The sequence below is a fragment of the Ruditapes philippinarum genome, unplaced genomic scaffold (genome assembly GCF_026571515.1).
Source record: "Ruditapes philippinarum isolate M1 unplaced genomic scaffold, ASM2657151v2 ctg76_1_1_1_1, whole genome shotgun sequence".
NCBI classification, from domain to species: domain Eukaryota; kingdom Metazoa; phylum Mollusca; class Bivalvia; order Venerida; family Veneridae; genus Ruditapes; species Ruditapes philippinarum.
Window position 1 is genome coordinate 159,089 of NW_026858000.1, and position 18,337 is coordinate 177,425.

An 18,337-nucleotide genomic window follows, 5' to 3' on the forward strand; every position below is an offset into this window, starting at 1 on the left:
TTACATATAGTTTGATATCGAACTCCTGCATATTAAGAACAGACAGTCCCCATTTCAAAAAAAGACAAGCTAGTTATGTCACATTATGAATCTGAAAATGTCACAACTTCATCAAATTAAGTACAAATAACTCTTCAAATAATCAACATTAAATTTGTTAAAAGAAACTTGTTATGCAACTGATTTAATATAATCTTTAAACAATCTATGTAAGTTCTTTATAAAGAAAATTGTAAAGCTGCATTCTACAAACAATGTTGTAATACATGTAGTTTATACCATAAAGAGCAGAATTTGTTCATACTCTAAAAGAGCAGTGTTAGTCCATTCTTTTAAAAGCAGTGTAATACCACTGTTCATATTGAAAAGTGTAAGTGTATATGTAAACCATAATAAATCTGTCCAACAATAATAGTGGAATGATACATTTCATAATTAAATAAACAATTAAATGATATAATCAGTAAAGAACAGTATAATAATACATGTATAAATAACATTTGAATAATACATTCCATAAACAACATTGTTATGACTCATGTAAAAAGAATGAGGCACAGAAAAATATTCTTTTGATAGAGATAACTTTTTTTTACAGAATTAAGGAAACAATTCTTTTCATAGAGAACAATGTACAAAAATGCATTCCAGGCCAGAAGGTTATATAATATAAAGAAATTCTCCAAACTCGAACTTCTTCCAGAGTTCCATCTCAAATCTCAGGATTTTCATTGGTCAGTTTACATTCTTTGCAAGTTATTGACCAATCAAATGCCTTAGATCTGAGTTTGGGCAATTTCTTTATAACCTTGGACCCAGATCATGAAATATGATTACTCAGGATCTAACATAGCTATGAAATATAAATCTGAAGTTATAATGAACTGTACTCATTATGTCATCTTCTACCACAGATAACAAAGTAAGATATCTGTAATGACTGTCTAATTATATGAGAGTTTTTGCTGTAGATAAAGCAGTCACACATTTAGACGGAAACATTTTTGCTATGTAGTTCTTTCACAGCATTTCAATCAGTACTTCTATATAAATAAAGTCCTGACATATAAACACTATCAAATCTAACATTTCTTGAACACTAAAACTTTAAAATCCTTTAGATGTAGCAGTTTATTCCATGGAATGTATTCTGCAATCAAGTTAAAAAGTTTTTGATTATAGTTCACATGAATTCGTCCTTCATGACTTCATTTTCCTTTCTCCTTGAAATAATCCGCTGAAATATATGAAATAATTGAATGTTAAAATAATAAAAAAAAACTATTTCTTACACCATTTTTATCACTTCTATAAAATTCAACTTTATATTATTTTTCAATTTGATTTCGTGAGTACTAGATCTCAATGAAATGTCATTTCATACTGACAAACAAACAAGTCTCGGAAAGAGTTATAAAGCAAGCCTGTTACATTTCAAGAACAAGTTTATAAGAGACATGCACAGTAAAGTGCTCCCAAAACCTTGGAGAGTTTGGTGTTTTCAGTAAGCTATAATATTGATGAATCCAACAGATTATACAAAAGAAAGATCTGAAGAAAGGGTGATCCCTGGGAATCATTAATTGAAAATTGCAGACTTGGTCTAATGAGTCTATCCACTTCTATCCATTATCCGGTGGTCATAAGACTGGTTAAAGTTAACCGCTGGATAATGCATTTTATCCGTTGGATAAGTTTTGAGCAACAGAATTTATCCAACTGACAAAATTTAACCAGCGGATAATGAATTTAACAACTGGTTAACACTAACCAATGTTTTGAACAACCGGATCCTGGGATAATGAAAAAGTGCAACATTTGCAATTTTGCTGTTTTAGGCGTTCTTTAGGGACTACATTTCTCTCTTTGTATTTTTCTAATGGATATGCCCAGCTTGAATTTGGAGTAGTCTATAAATTGTTAAAGGGATTTCAGTATAAGAGTTATGAATACTGAAACTGAGTTGCCTACAGTAGTGTGTCTGGTCAGAGTTTACAGATGTTCTGTCTGAACTGACTTGATACTGCTGACAATTATAAATGCCACTAGCACTTAAAAAGATTTAAATAAATTACCTAGTTTTTCAACAGCTTCAACGCATACACTAGGAAACATGGAATCTGTATATGTTGCTATTAGCAACAAGGTCAGTGTTTTTACCAGAATAAGTCCTCTACTCTCCTGAAATACATACAACATTATTTTCACATTAGTTGGCATATTTCATAATCCTATCAAAATTTATGAAAATACCTCAACAAAATGTTTTTCAGGCAACCATTTCATTCAATTACAAATATTGATTTCAGCTTAGTTCTTCTACCAGTACAGGCCAGTACTGCTATCATATATGAAGAAGAGTGCCGGTGACTAAGTAGGACTTGAACCCATGATCCTTATGTTGAGAGGCAGACACCTTAACCACAATGCCATATAAACTCCTCAGAGTTGTTTACACAGGTTTGTCAATTCAGAAGACGATACTTTATTCAATCTCTTTTTAATACAAAAATATAAATATACAAAAATATAATCATTGTAATGACAGGGGCAGATAATTGCAGGGGTAGATATAGAATCATACTTTGGTTTTAGCCCATTCTTAATCCAAAAACTGAAGCAAGTTTGAAAAAAATACTTGAAAATAACTCTTACACATTTTCCATATATGGAAGTTTTATCTGCACGTACACATTTGAACTGTCTATCATCAAAGTAGATACCCTCTTCCCTGGTTTGTGGTGGATTTTTAAATGCATCTAGCAGTAACTGTACTTGGTCCTGATATAGCTGAAATACCAGATAAATATTTCTACAGCACAAGGTAGGTTTTGTTAGTTTGTTTTGGATTTTACGTCACATCGACACAGTATAGGTCATATCACAACGTTCCTGCTTTACTGGTGGAGGAAAACCTCAGGTGCCCTTCATTGCATTATTTCAAGCACGAACGGGCACCTGAGTAGAACCACCGACGTTCCGTAAGCTAGCTGGATAGCTTCCTCACATGAAAGAATCCAAAGTCCCTGTCACTCAGCCATGGACGCCCCTCACAAGGTAGGTAACTGCTATAAATCACAATAAGCTATGAAAAGTTATTTACCTTAATTATAGAGCAAAAAGTAGCAACGGTTTTATAAATTCAACTTCTGTTTAAAGCAATGATGCTAGTTTTCGAAGAACTCACTTAAGTTAAAGGTTCATACATATTCAAGCTTAGGTATTCATGATCTTCATTTTCCATTTCAACTGAGATTAACAACAAACATTTATTGTTAATCAATACATAGCATCAATGCAATAACTGCATAATAATTACATGTATTTATGTTCAGGCTGTAAAGTTGTGAAGTAAAATCTTCAATTTATTAAGCTCTGCTGTACTGGTCAATAATAACCCTGCCTCCCCGTCTTAACCATATAAAATGAAGGAGATGACATTAACTTGTGAAACATCAACATCCCGGGTCAAGGCTCTGCTCTGCAGGGACAGTCACAAGGTAAAGCCTAATGACTTGGACATATCCTTTGCTATGTAACTCCCCCGAAAACCACCCATTGACAGGCCAAAGAAAAAGTAAAACCATTAAAACACGGCTCATTTCCTGTGTTATCCACAAAGAATGAAGAATAATAAATGGTATTTATATTGATGGATTATAAAACATAGTGACAACCCAAGAAAGGTAACGTCTACAAGACATGGATTTTGATAATGATTTAAAGGTTAAGTACTCACATTAAAGCCAACTGAACTTGCTCTAACTGAGCAATCTTTACGTCTAACAATGGCACACTGTTGAACATGCTCCGTGGAAATCAGGGCATCATGCAGCAAGTTCTGCAGCTGATTCATCTTCACAGCATCCTATAACATATACAGTGATTATATAATTATACATATCTTATAACTACAGTATATCATGACAAAGGTGAATTCTTGCAGACTTAAATACATACAATGTTTATAAAAGACAAATTGGACAAATGTTTATGTATTCATTTTACAAGTAGTTGATTATATAATTATCATATATAACTCACTCATACTTTTTTCATATCTTAAAATAATGTTAGATTTGATAAAATTTCTTATTTTGTTTTTAAATACCATGAGCACTGATAGAAGTCTACAATTATGTATCTTATCATAACTTTAAATGCACAAAATACTCAAAGACTTTAAAAAATGATGAATTTAAAAAACTAACTATTCTATTTTCAATATCTATTACCTCCCTTTACTTAAAATTACCAAAACTATTGTATTGTGTAAGTTTTAACCAAAACCTAATAAATTGAATAACACTGATAAAGGTGCACTAGGTTAGGCTACATTCTAAATATCTAAACTTTTCACCGTTGAGGTTTCAGTGCTTTAACTGGCAGTAAATTATGTGGCCATACTTATTTTAGGCTTTTGGCCTCTTACATGAGAGAATCCTGACAAAAATAGATGAGTTACAAAGCCGAATGAATACTGAGTGACAAAACGGGAAAAATCAAATCAAAAGGACATGCCAGGTCAGACTGTAGAGAAGTGGCTGTATTCTGGCACTTTTAGTTCCAATAGTTAATGGACTAAATGCAACATTGTTTTTCTTGTTATAATATTAAAGCAGCCTTCAGTTTTTTAGAGGTTATATATGTTATTTCAAGATAAATCATTTCATATAATTGTCAAATCAAGAGAATTAAAGTGGAAAATAAAATTTGCTGTTGATAAGATACATAAACAATAAGGAAACCCCTCGAGACCTCTAATCTACCGTTACACTCTCTCTATGTAAATGATTAATATGGACATTTCGCTTTCTAATCTATTTTTAGAAACAAACGTCACAGACAGGCTATAAATAGCTATCGTGACGCTGTTTTGAATAAGACTCAACAGTAATACGATGCACTTTTTCATGATAAAAATACTGAAATACGTAGTTTGAAACAACAAAGAATTGGTTTTTCAAACCAAAAATGAAAGCTGAAGGCCACTTTAAATGTGTTGTAAAATTTGTGCTCACCGCTTAACAATCACAACTTAAGTATTGAAGAAAATGATTATACAAACAATTTAAGTCATTGAAGACAAAATGGCTACATATGGCTCATACCAATGTTTCTAATCTACTTAAAAGTTTCCAACTTATGTGGAGTTTATGCATACATTGAAAATAGTCTTAAAACATAAAATAAAATACTAGTTGGGTGGAATTCTGAAAACTAAAACTAATCAACCTTAACATTAGAAAACTTAAAATACTGACACCATGACTTTGTGAAAAAATACTAGTATACTATCCCTAAGTGAAAAAATTTTCTTTAGAAACATTTAAAGTAGACAGATGCTGGACAGTGACGATCCTTATATTGCTTACTCTGGCATTTGTGTCAGTTTAGCTAAAATATCACCAGTACTACAGCTAAAAGAAAATAAGACAAATTAAATTAAAATAATAATGGGTTAAAGAAAATCAAATTGTTACTGAAAGGTATGGATCTGCCATCGTCTTTTATTCTGAAACAAAAGGCATAATTTATACCGGTACTAATGATATTTTTTTCAATCAAAGTCCTCATTGTCATCTTCACTATCATTAGGAAATCTTATCTTACAATCTTTGAGTTATTTATAGATTTAAAAATTTTTAAAATCCTTTAAAAAAAACAATCTTTTTTTCAAGAAATTTTCCCGGGAAATGAAAATTTTGAAAAAAGTCAGCCTTTTTAAATTTTAAATAAAGCTGGGGGAAAATTAAAGGGGGGTTTTAGAAAAAGCCTTTTAAAAATTAACTCTGTCAAAGAGATTCATCCAATTTAAGTTTTGGGAAAAAAATCACAAAAAAAATTATCCTTCCTTGGGGGAAAAACTTGAAAAATTTTTACATATCATTTAAGACAATTAAACCTTTAAATTTGGCTTTAATATAAGAAACCTTTTCCCGCCCTTTAAAAAAATTTTACCAAAAAATTCAAACCAGCAAAAAAACCATTTCCCCCAAAATTCTAAACGGTTTTTCTCTTAAAAGGTCGTTCCCCATAGGACACCTCCACCTCGAGATTTAAAATCTGACCCTGACAGATGGGCAAATTTTTTGAACCCTTTTTTAAAAATTATAAAAACTTAAAGTAAAAATTTTTTGTAAATTTTTCAAATCACTTTATTTTTGTTTTAAATTTCCCGAAACTTTTAATTTCATGTATCTAAATTTTTCATTTAGAATGAACTCAAGAGTGAAGTTTAAAAAAAAATCCTTCTTTAGTTTTTTAACTCCAAACAGCCGACAGCACTGACGAAACTAAGACAGACAAAAATATTCACATTTGTCTAAAATGGACACATTGTAACAGTTTTTTCTATATAACACTTCAGTCAAAGATCATTGTTTCAACACACTTCTAGTATTGAATTTCAGGCACTACATTTTTGTTTTTGTCATGTTCTTTTACGTCTAGTCAAGCCCAACTAATTATTGTTGTAAAAAATGAATATGATATTTATGTGCAAAACAAATAAAAATACTTGTTTCTCAGGGCATCGTATCATGTCTATAAATAAATTATATATCTACATTGATTAGTACAAATTACTTGCCCCATAGATTTTTGAAACTTCGAGGATGAAATATTGTACACACAGACTGACGGTATCAATTTTGCCATGTACAAATGTACTTATATTTTATGGTTAAAACCTTTATATTTATCCTTTTTTCTGAATTTTTTATACTGTGTCTATCTATCTGACTTATTTACTTCTTGGTAAGTTGTTGTTTTCTCCATATCACACTTACAAATTTCTATTTGGTGTATATTATATGACTATAAAAGCTAAATATTCATTTAACAAGAAAATTGTTATATCACTGAAATCTCTGTGTTTTATGATAATTACTAAATAAAATACAATAATCTCTGCATTTACACCAGAGATATATATTACCAGAATCTCCATGTCCATACCCGAAATTTATATGAATAAAATCTCTAAGTCTATACCAGAAATTGGTATTAACAAGAATTTGTAACAGTGTTACCAACGTCACACGCCTCGGGAAGTTTTATATGAAGCATAAAATTGTGCTATTTCAAAAGATTGAGGTATGAATCTCAGGACTTTTAGTCCAAAATTATGATCAATGCTAGATCTTCAAGTGCAACAATAAATTTATTAAAGAAATAAAATGAACACAGAATTTAAAAATCTACAATGTCAAGCTTTGACCTCTAAGTGTTACCTTGACCTTTAAGGTAGGTTTGCAGGTGTTGTACTCGACATATCGTCTTATTATTTTAAATATTTGTGCCAAGTATTTTCAAAATCCCTTAAACTATGAAGAAGTTCTAGAGCGACACAAAATATACCCTATAATAGACTATGTTAATCTTTGACCTCGAAGTGTGATCTTGACCTTGGAGGTAGGGATGCAGGTATTGCGCATGACACATCGTCTTATTATAGTGACTTTTTGTGCCGATTATTTTCAAAATCCTTTGATATATGAAAAAGTTATGGACTGGACACAAAATATACCCTATAACAGACTGTATAAAACTTTGACCTCTAAGTGTGACCTTGACCTTGAAGGTAGGTGACCGATTGTTGCGCATGACACATCGTCTTATTGTTGTGAACAATTGTGGCAAGTATTTACAAAATCCTTTCAAAGATAAGAAAGTTATAGAACGGACACGACATTTACCCTCAAAAAGACAATGTTGACCTTGAATGAGCAAGTGCGACCTTGACCCTGGAGGTAGGGTCTGGTTGTTGCGCATGAAACATCGTCTTATCATAACAAACATCTGTGCCAAGTTATTTCAAATTCCTTTGATAAATGACAAAGTTATGGACGGGACACGAAAGTGTGACGGACATACGGACGGAGCCAATTTCTATATCCCCCTTTTTTCTTCGTAAAGGCGGGGGACAAGAAAACATCTGTGTCTATCCCAGAAATAAATATTTAACGAAATCTTATGGTCACTGCCAGAGATCTATATTAATGAAGTCCTATGGCTAATGTTTATCATGATCTCTGTATTTATACAAGAGATTTATATAAATGAGACCTCAATGTTTTTACCAATGTCATCTTTAGAAACACAAATAAAATTGCTCTTGCCTATAAAATCAATGTCCTTTATTCAAATTTAATTTAACTGAACAGCCTTTTCAGGACATTCAAAATTTAGCTAACTTTGATAATGCATCAAGATTTTACATAATTGTTTATTGAAAACATTTTGTTTATTTTGTATTAGCAAGTCGTCATCACATCAGACTTGTCAATGTTTAAAAGAGACGGTAGGTTAGGTTTAAAAGCAGAAAACAAAAGCCAACAAATCAGACAATCTACAAAAAGGTATTCTAAAATGTTTTATCGAAATAATTTAATACTGTACGCATTATTCATATACATTAAATCTTCAAAGGAAAACTGAAAATCGTTATTCTGTAGGCATTTCAATGACACATGTGTGTGTAGTAATTACTTTATAGAATCGTCCTTCAATCATTGATAATAAAAAGATCATCACTCTTTACTCTATTGTTACCAAAATATATATTTTATTCTCATTTATTTTACAATATAGTTGGTCATTCGTACAATATGGATATAATTTAGGAGGTAAAAAATTATGGTTTCTTTAACATATCATTATGTCAGCTGAAAATCATTTAAGTACTTAACAGTTAAAACTCAGTTTGAGAAAAACACTAAAATAAAAAAACTAAAAAAAAAAATTTTGATAAAATAAAGTTCAAAAAAAATAATTCAGGAAAAGTGATACCATGATATCTATATCTTGTCTTTTTACTTTCACTCTACTACCATATCCAAACTCTTCATCTGACTCCATTCTTATCAATAATCCAAACTCAAATCAAAACTTTCAAAGTCTTGTTTTCTTCTCTTTTTTTTTCCAAACAAATTATTAATATTTAAATCTTAAGAAAATATTTTATCTTTAAAACTTTATCTTTAACTAAAAGCGTGTGTTCATATCAACTTCAACACTTATTTTGTTCATATGTTGGAAAATATTCTAATTGTTGTCAAACAAATACTTGAATGTAATTTTAAACAGTTTTGATATTCTTCGGAAGGTTAGTCTTCACATTAAAGAAGTCGTTATGAAAACCTTTAATGGCATTGATAAAATCATGTCTTTGAAAATCACCTTTATTTCGTTAGATGACAAAAGTGAATGAAATGGCCTTACAATTTATACCGTATTCGATTAATTTCTAAAGAGTACAATAATCAGTTTTCACGATTTCTACTGACTGCTTCAGAAAATCTGTGAAATATATCTGATCAGTTACGAAACAAATTACAGTAACCTCCAAAGCTATCAAATAAATACTTTCAAGAATTGACATTTTTGTATTTGATATAAATAAATCTATAAGTACTTTTAAAATCCTAGAAGTCTTTTTTGGGTTTCAAAATTTTTAACAAAAAATTTCTTATTGTCCAGTGAAGAAATAGATTACATGAATCATTCATCATTTTGTAACAACAAGAACCGTATCAAAATACAAAGTTAAAAACATAACCTCACCAGGAGGCCAAAAAAAATTCTTTTTTTGGCAGCATTGACCTTAACTTGGATCTATTTACATGTAAGTTGAAAGATGGCAGTGAGGTCCACTGGAGACAAATGAATACTTAATGTATGGTCAACCGATTCCGATTTACAGCTCTACCATTTACAGCAACAATATTGCCTAGAAATTCACATTTACAGCAAAAGATTCCTTAGCAAAAGATTTTAGAGATTTGTGAGTCATTTGAGGTAGCTGTCAAGCTACTCGCAGACACGGGTACATGCCAACATAAACCTTAAATAATATATGAAGGGCCTTCCTCCATCAGTATAGCTTGAAAAAAAATCACCATATGACATTTTGTCCACAGGTGAACATCACATGGCCATGACTTACACTATACCCCCGTTTCCCCTCTACAACCCAAAACCCTTAAACATCATCCAAACATCATAAGTATTGACAAAAATAAATTTTATGAAATTTTTTTTTTTATGACTCTAAAAAATTATAAACGCGACATTCACCTATGATTTTGTCAGTATGACTTAAAAAAACATTCACACAAAACAGGGCTATGTCATGACCGTATATTCTTCAAGAGAGGTTACAAGGTGATTGGTAAAGTTTCATGAAAACACAACCTTCTTCTATGGCAAATCAAAATTAATAAAACAGTCAATCTTTCAATTTGGGCAAAACCATTCATCATTTTTTGGGAAAATTTCAGAATAAGTAAACAGTACTGTTTAGACCATGATCATACAGCAGAAATGTGCCGGCTGATCTAGGTCTACCCTCACCACATTGGTAGAATTAGTTGCAGCCTTACAATCTAGGTAGACAGTCACCTAAGACCAATTATCATATTTTAAAAAAAAAAGATTACCAAGTGGAATATTTACTTAATGCTGCTCTATCTTCCTTGTTGATCTTAAGTTTTCATATTTTATAATGCTATACATGTAAAGGAGAATGACCCCACTCAGTAACTTCCATGATTTTTGCCAATTAATCAAAAATTAGAATAATCTTTGCCCATGGTGACCAAAAAATCCTTTTAGTGAAATATAAAAAGCAAACAAATGTTATTTCAAAATAATTTACAAATACTTCCTTATGTACATATTGGCAAAATGGACAATGTGGCCTAATGGCCATATCAAATTTTTAACAAATCAAAATTATTTGAACAATATCTAAAGATCATTTCTGTGAAATAATACAAAATCAAACAAAAAGTAATTTTAAAGTGGATTTTCAAAGTTTTCCTAATTGAACACATTTGGACAATTCTGACCATGTTTTGAAAAATCAAAATTATTTGGACATTCTTTGTAGATGTTCACCAAATAATAATTTCTGTGAACTATATGAAAATCCCGACTGAAAGGTTTTGAGAAGAATATTTTTACAGTCTGAGGGGAAATAGACCGTGCCCCTAGCATCCATGTCATTTAATGGAACAAAATCCCTTAAACCAATCACCTAAGAATCATTTTAGTGAAGTCATATGAAAATCAAACTTTTTTTAACAAGAAGCTCTTCAAAATCTTCTCATTATAAATATGGTTTTCCAATGATTTCAGATGATTACAACAATCTATAAAAAGGTTCATCCAATGATCATTTTTAGTATCTTAATTAAAATCTGACAAACCATTTTTAACAAGAAGTGTTTTAAACTTTTTTCCTTTTGGTTGCCATGGCAATAAGAGCTCTGCATGGAATGCAATTTCTTAACAACTTTGAAAAAGGATCACACAGGGAACATTTATATCAATTTAAAATAATAATTACCTGGTGGTTTCGGAGGAAATGTTGTTTGATGAAAAGTGAAGGTCATTTAACCAAAATAGAATATAGGGACCATTTTTTGCTATTTTCTTTTGCCGACTAAATATTCTGTTAATACAGAGAAAATCTGTTGTTCTTTAAAATTACTGATGAACAGCCCCTAAATCTAACAGACAAGTTGGTGGCAGACAGTAACTGATCACAAAAGGTCAGCCAAGATAAGCAGCAGTCAGTGAATCCCCCAAGATGGGTGACATGAATGATCACAATAGGTCCCCCAAGATGGGTGACATAAATGATCACAATAGGTCATCAAAGATGGGTTGCAGACAGTAAATGATCACAATAGGTCACCACAGATGGGTACATGAATGATCACAATTGGTTACCTGAGATGGGAGACATGAATGATCAAAACAGGTCACTCGAGATGAGCGGCAGACAGTGAATTATCACAAAAGGTCACCTGAGCACAAAAAAACTATCATATACTTACAGGAAGGCCATTTTTCTGGTATCTTGGATTTGTATCAAAGTCCAAGTCTGCCATTATCCTAATATGTATGGTAAATCCTTACAATACAATCTTTTATAGGTTAAAATCCAAGAAAAACACTTCTCTATAATTTACTTTCTAATGTCTAAATGTATCAATAATTTATTTTCAGTTGTATCTTCACTTTGTATTCCACATTATATTAATATCAATCCCTTTACATTATTAATGAACTCAGTGAAAACTGATGTGAATTCATCTTATTTCATTTTGAATGTAAAGCATCAATAAAATCTAATCAAATCAATATCATTACTGAATGGGATCAATAAAGAAAATATAATATTCACTATTCAATGAGTTGCTATAAATCTGTCTATGTGTCGATGAATACAGATTTTGGAAGTACTATATTTGTGATACATTAATCATAAATAAAATATTATAAATGTATCTCATCCATTAACAAACATAGAAACAATATCTATTCACAGACTTATATTTGTTAATTTTTCCAACAAATGTTTCAGATTCAATTATAAAGAAGAATCACATAGATATTAAATGCACTTTTTCATCTCTTAATATTACTAAAATTCCACTCCAGAAATAAAATCCATATATTAAACTGATTCTTCAACATTGTATTCAGTTTGTATTTTAAGTCATAAAAAATTGATATTTCTATTGTCAATCTCTTTGTAAGCTATAAATTCTTTCTTATCAATTCTTTATTGCTCCCTATAAAGTATAAACATTGAAAATCCAGGCAGAAGATATTTGAAAATAGTGTGAGAGAGAATGAACTATTTGTTTATCATCTCCAATTCCTATCTAATGAAAGATTTACTGTAAATGTTGACTATACAGAGGAAAAGCTACTTCAAACATTCCCTACTGGTCAACACAATGGTAACCTTATTGACATTTTGATTTGAAACAGCTTTACGTTTTTCTACTGTATTATAGAAAGACATAACATTGATTGAAGTCAGTAAATCATTCAGCAATTACAAAGTCAATTTTGTTTTGGATTTAGTGCTGGTTTTTTTTTCATACAGTGTTTGATTTGTTGTTTGAGTAAGGAACTCAGGTCCTGTAATGAATCTCTGTAAACTATCCATTGTTATTAAGATGAAACTATTCAATAGCAAAACAAGAAACTTTGAAAGCCCTTAAACTACAGACTCACAGGGTGTTTGTAAGTCTGAACACTTTACTATTACAAGCATCTAATAGTCAAAATAAAAACAGTTTCAGAAACTTGTAAGTAAAGAAAAGGGATATTTAGTTAAAAAGGGGCATATAACTATGTTATAACCAATACAGATTTACAGATTTATGTGCTCTTATTTACAAAAGGAGGAGACTGGTAACTTGAATCAGTATTAAGGTTTTGAACAAAACTGAAACATCTGTCTAAAGTTTCAAATTTATAACATTTTTACGTAAAGGAAATAATTTTTCGGTAATAGAAGTAATATTTTAGAAAAATCAATCTATAAAAAGATTTGTTAGTTTAATACAGTATACAATTTAATTTGTCAGTTTATTAAAGTATATAATTTGCCAGTTTATTAAAGTATATAATTTGCCAGTTTACAGTTTATAATTTGCCAGTTTACAGTACATAATTAAATTTGCCAGTTAACAGTTTACAGTATACAAATTAAAAATTATTTAACTCAACCCTTTGAATTCTTATTATGCTGTCTTTTTTAATAAACAAATATAGCAAATAAATTTAAGACTTCCTTTAAGCCCCTCTTGTCACATGGCTTTTAGCAGTTGCTAGGAAAGTATGTTATAAATTACTCTTTCAAGTGACTATAAAATATTGCTATAAAACATGTTTTAGTTTCCGCTGCATTAAATTCAACTGTATATAAGATTAAGACCAAAGATAGCTCCATCTGACAGAAACTGTTGAAAATTCCAAATTTGATTTTAAAAATAAAATTCCAAATATTTCAGTAGCTTTTTAGGCATATATGACTTATTTGTAAAAAAACACAATTAATATCAATGAAATTTTAAATGTTAATCTGATTAGTAACATCCAAAAAATGCCTAAATTTTATGTAACTTCTAGTGAAATCTGTAACATTATACAATTTAGCAAAGATAACCAAATTAAATTAAAATCAATTAAAAATAAATTATTATTTCTAAAAAAAAATAAAATTAAAAAAAAATTATTCCAATAATTTTTTTTTTCTGACTGTATAAAAATGAATTCACATCACTTATTCACTAACAATATCCTTTAATGAACAGTTCCACAAGTAACAATTACAATAAATCATGATTAATAATCCATTGAATGACCTATTGTTAACCATACAAAATTAAATATACTAATATACACTGTAAATGTATTAACAATTTCTTTAGATGTTAACACAAGCAATCCCTTGATTCATTAACTGGCTATTGTTATGTCTGATTTAAGTAGATTAAATATTACTATACATACTTATGATTCAAACACATCGGATTACAGCTTTATCTCTTGGAACAATAAAGGTGCATTATGTATATATTAACTGCTTCATAAATCACTTTAAACGATTACACTGTGCAGGGATTTGTTTCTTTATTATATTTTTTTACAGATTTTAAACATATACTCTCTTAAGTTAACAGTAGCTGTGGCTTAGTCAGTGCTATTAGTGTTTATCTGCAAAATCTCTCCCTCCCCCTGCCACACCCCTCCACAATGAGTTCTTCCTCAGCTGATTGCACTAAGCATGTTGTACTAGCTGTAGAACTTACACAAAAATTATTTTGTGACTTGGTTTTGGATAATATAATTATAATATATATTACATTTTATTATATAATCTATAAATACCTTTGAAATGCATTTCTCTGATTGGCTAAGATTTGTATAATATTATATCATATTGTGAATATGACCTAGAAATACTGGTAACTGCATTAAAGCTGCACGCCTCCAGATGAGCAAAATTTTTTCGAGAAAAATCAATATTGAGAAAAATGTACTTAAATTTTAAGAAAGGTCAAAACTTTCGAGATCCAAGTAATATTTTTCATGTGGAGTGCGGTTTAAGACTGACTTTGCAGTATTTTATTACCATATTTCTACTGCATTTACAGACACAGTAAGGGTTATTTTTTGCATATGTTGACAAGTTTTTGGTAGTTTTCTTGGATTGTAAGTGCTGATTGCAATATGTAAATTAGTTTATTTGTTCACCTCACAATAATATTTCACTTTTAAATACATTTCCAAAATTTTCATTAAAATTAGCATGAATCTGGAGGCGTGCTACTTTAAAAGACAAAATCTAATCATTCTGACACATTCTGATGAACATTTTATCATAAATATGATCACTAGATTCATGATGTGACCTTTGGTTTTTGACCTTAGATGAACTGTTTTTGACCTCCAGATTCATGCTAATTTTCATGAAAATTTTGAAAATGTATTTAAAAAGTAAAATACTGTATAGTGAACAAAGTAAGTAATTTACAAATTGCAAACAGCACTTACAATCCACGTAAATTACCAAAAAGAGGTCAAAATATACATAAAAATTTCTTACTGCATTAGACTAAAGCAGTAGAATTATAGTGATTGATACTGCAAAATCAGTCACTAATCGCACGTAACATGTAAATAATTAATCTAATATCGAATCTTATTACTTTTCTTAAGATCTTAATACATCTTTCTAAAGATTGAATTTCTTGAAATATCTTGGCTCATCTGGCGTGCAGCTTGAAATTCCCAAGCTGACTTTTCTCAGCAAATTTATTAAGACAAGGTCCCAAAAGTGTTAACAATTTTTTTTTTATTTTACCTGGTGACCTGGTTATTTACCAAACTAAGTACCTGGAACAAGATTTTATAGTCACATAAAAAAAACAACAACAAAAACCCCAACAAAAAGATTGACCAAATAAAATATTTTTTTTGATTTATTTTAGTTTGGTAAGTTCTAGGGCTGTCATTAATGGACAATTTTGTATTGATATATCAAGAGACAAATATCGACAATATATTGATACATCGACTTTAACAGTAGACACCTTTAAATGTGTGTTATAAATTGGGATCATGGTGTTATGCATGCATGTATTAGACTACAAATACTACAAACTAACAGAAATTTTCTTTTTTCTGTTATTTTTGTCACTGACATTTGAAAACAGAGTTTAAAGTTCAAGTTAGCCTAGAAAACTGGATGATATATCGATATCCCAATATTCAATGACAGCCCTAGTAAGTTCCACTTTTGGTATGATCCATATCTAAAATAACTTCTTTAATTACAATGCCTTGAAACTGTTATAATATTGTATGTAATTAGGAATTTGTGGCATTATGACATTCCCACTGATTTTAAAAATTATTGCTGTAAATATCTAAACATTATACTTTTTAATATGGCAGAAAAATTTAACATTCCCTTACGCAACAGGTTCATTTGTAATATCAGCAACCCTCAACCCTGGGAAATAGCAGAACATTAATTTTGAGACCAGCATTTTCTGGTTATTAATTTCATTCCCTTGTAGGGATGATACATGTACAGATGATAAAATATTACAAAATGACCCTACAAAGTTTTATACCTTACCCATTGCCTTTTCTGAAGTCTCAAGGAAAACGTTTTCTCTGACTAATTGAACACCAAGATATTGTGGGTTTTCAGGTATCCATCTCTAAAGTGAGATTCTGACCCAAAAGAAAATAAATTAAACCTGAACAAGAAATTTATGTACTCGCACTGCCTGGTGAACATTTCACTAATTTGGGGAGAAAATGTGGAAGTGACCGGATAGATCAGTCTGAAGAGATGCAGCAATGTATTCTAAATATCACAGGTTTAAGTCTTGGTTAGGCAGAACATTTTTCTCATCCTGTGGATCGGTGCCAACTGAGAGTCTACAGTCAATGAAGTGTTTTTTGCACCAATAAGAAATTCCAGGCCAATTCCAATACAGCATCACAGTAAAGAACAGCTCACTTATTATCTAATATCTAATGAGAAAATATGTAAGCTCAGTCAGTAAAGCCAATATTGTGAGGGTCCCGGATATTTCTGAGGGTCTTGGATATAGTTTCCGTCGATTGCACATGATTCTTTCTACCCTTATTCAGCCAAAAATTTCAGGACCAGATAACCACAATCCATTCGGGCTAGTTGTTGGCAATGTCTACTAGTCTGTCTAGGTTTCACAAGACCAAAAGTATGAAACTGTCTTAGTGAAAAGTAAAATTAATAGAAATGACTTACATTTGTAATATACAGTTATTTTGTAATTCTAGTTAATTAAACTCCATTTGAAATTCATTATTTAATTTTTAGAAACTAAGGCTACTTATTATTTACAATACACATGCCTGACCCAAATTCTCCACACGATGAGCTAGCAGGCTAGTGCCTAATTAGCACTGCCAGTTGCAGACAGACAGTGATATGTTCTTTGCCTTCACATTATTTTGTCTTTGAATTTAAGCTCACCGAATTACCAGTGAAAATGATACAGTATCCTGGCTTCTTATATTTTCGACGGTGTAAGGACATTTCGTGTCGGCAAAAATGTAAAAAGGAAATAAATGCATATTTAAAACAGAAATATAGCTTACACTTGAATATAGGGCAATAACAACAATAAGATCTATCTTCCGTTAATTTCAAACCCCTCGCGGGGACATAGACATGTCTGCATGTCAAAAATCTCAAGAAAGTTACAAAGAGTTGTTTAAAAGAGGATAAAAGAATATATAAAAATGTTAAAGACAGGGGCTGGAAAACTAGGGTGAGGCATGTTCGATGCAAGCTATGGCTGCACTGAACTGCTCTGGGGTAGGGAGTAGGGCAACTGCAGGGGGTAGGTGGTTCCAGTGGTATACCGTCCTAGGAAAGAATGAGAATTTTTATTAGTCTGAAGTTGCTGTGAATAACCTGTAACATAAGGGATGGCCATGGTGTGATATTCGGGACAGGGGTGTCAAATATTCTTCTAAATAGGGATAGCAACCAGATATAGCGCAATTAAAATAAAATGTTCAATTTCTATCATATTGTCTTAAAATTAAGCTGATTTTTGTTATCATAATAGATCTAGAAAGTGAGTGAGTGACATCATGATTCAAATCCATGCCTGCACAGATTTGAAAAGGCCCACAGATTTTTCTGATAAAGCTATTCGCACGTTTGACTTCCGTGTGTATAATCATTTATTGTAACAGATTGTATAACACTTACAATAGCAAGATTCAATGACAGGTAAACAATCAACAAGCACTGCCTTTTTTTGTCGAGTAGAGTTGCGTCCCTTTTCCGGAAACAGAATTTTAGCATTTGTATCGTCAAGGAAACGTAGAATTTTGAAGAAATAATACATGATCTTTGAGACAATAGGGTAATTTTACGTTTAATTTCCAATTCAATTAATTAAATTTTATTTTTTTCGTTTAATATATTCAATTTTAAAGCGTATGTTATTGATCA

The 18,337-nt window shown here is 30.7% G+C and overlaps 2 protein-coding genes across 8 annotated transcripts in view; one reads left to right on the forward strand and one right to left on the reverse strand.

Moving 5' to 3' along the window:
• Positions 1 to 409: 409 nt before the first annotated feature.
• Positions 410 to 18,222, reverse strand: LOC132751749 (profilin-4-like). 5 transcript variants are annotated; one of them, XM_060741977.1, is made up of 6 exons: positions 18,092 to 18,222; positions 3,740 to 3,868; positions 2,656 to 2,790; positions 2,076 to 2,181; positions 1,193 to 1,237; positions 410 to 1,106 (listed from the first exon to the last, which is right to left on the reverse strand). In XM_060741977.1, exons 1-5 carry the CDS (start codon positions 18,185 to 18,187, stop codon positions 1,209 to 1,211), a joined length of 495 nt encoding a protein of 164 aa, XP_060597960.1. In that variant the 5' UTR covers positions 18,188 to 18,222; the 3' UTR covers positions 410 to 1,106; positions 1,193 to 1,208. The 5 variants fall into 5 exon arrangements, with proteins under 5 accessions (XP_060597960.1, XP_060597963.1, XP_060597957.1 ...); XM_060741980.1 differs by adding an exon at positions 5,484 to 5,515 and having other exon boundaries at positions 410 to 1,237; positions 18,092 to 18,156; XM_060741974.1 differs by having other exon boundaries at positions 410 to 1,237.
• The window catches only part of LOC132751747 (protein FAM228B-like), a 30,450-nt gene continuing 20,334 nt past the window's right edge, over positions 8,222 to 18,337 (forward strand). Inside the window, exon 1 of one of the 3 annotated variants that reach the window (XM_060741964.1) lies at positions 8,222 to 8,363. The gene's annotated coding sequence lies outside the window, so the exon portion shown is untranslated. Of the gene's footprint in view, positions 8,364 to 8,612; positions 8,631 to 18,122; positions 18,249 to 18,337 lie in introns of those variants that run through there. The other 2 variants (XM_060741965.1, XM_060741963.1) reach the window with 2 other exon arrangements.

Excerpts from the sequence above, each read along its gene's own strand:
- LOC132751749 (XM_060741977.1), bottom strand. The coding sequence starts at position 18,187 with ATGCTAAAATTCTGTTTCCGGAAAAGGGACGCAACTCTACTCGACAAA. Across the intron at positions 2,182-2,655 it reads CTTCCATATATGGAAAATGT|GAGAGTAGAGGACTTATTCT; the intron begins GTAAGAGTTATT and ends TATGTATTTCAG. Across the intron at positions 1,238-2,075 it reads TGAAGCTGTTGAAAAACTAG|CGGATTATTTCAAGGAGAAA; the intron begins GTAATTTATTTA and ends CATATATTTCAG.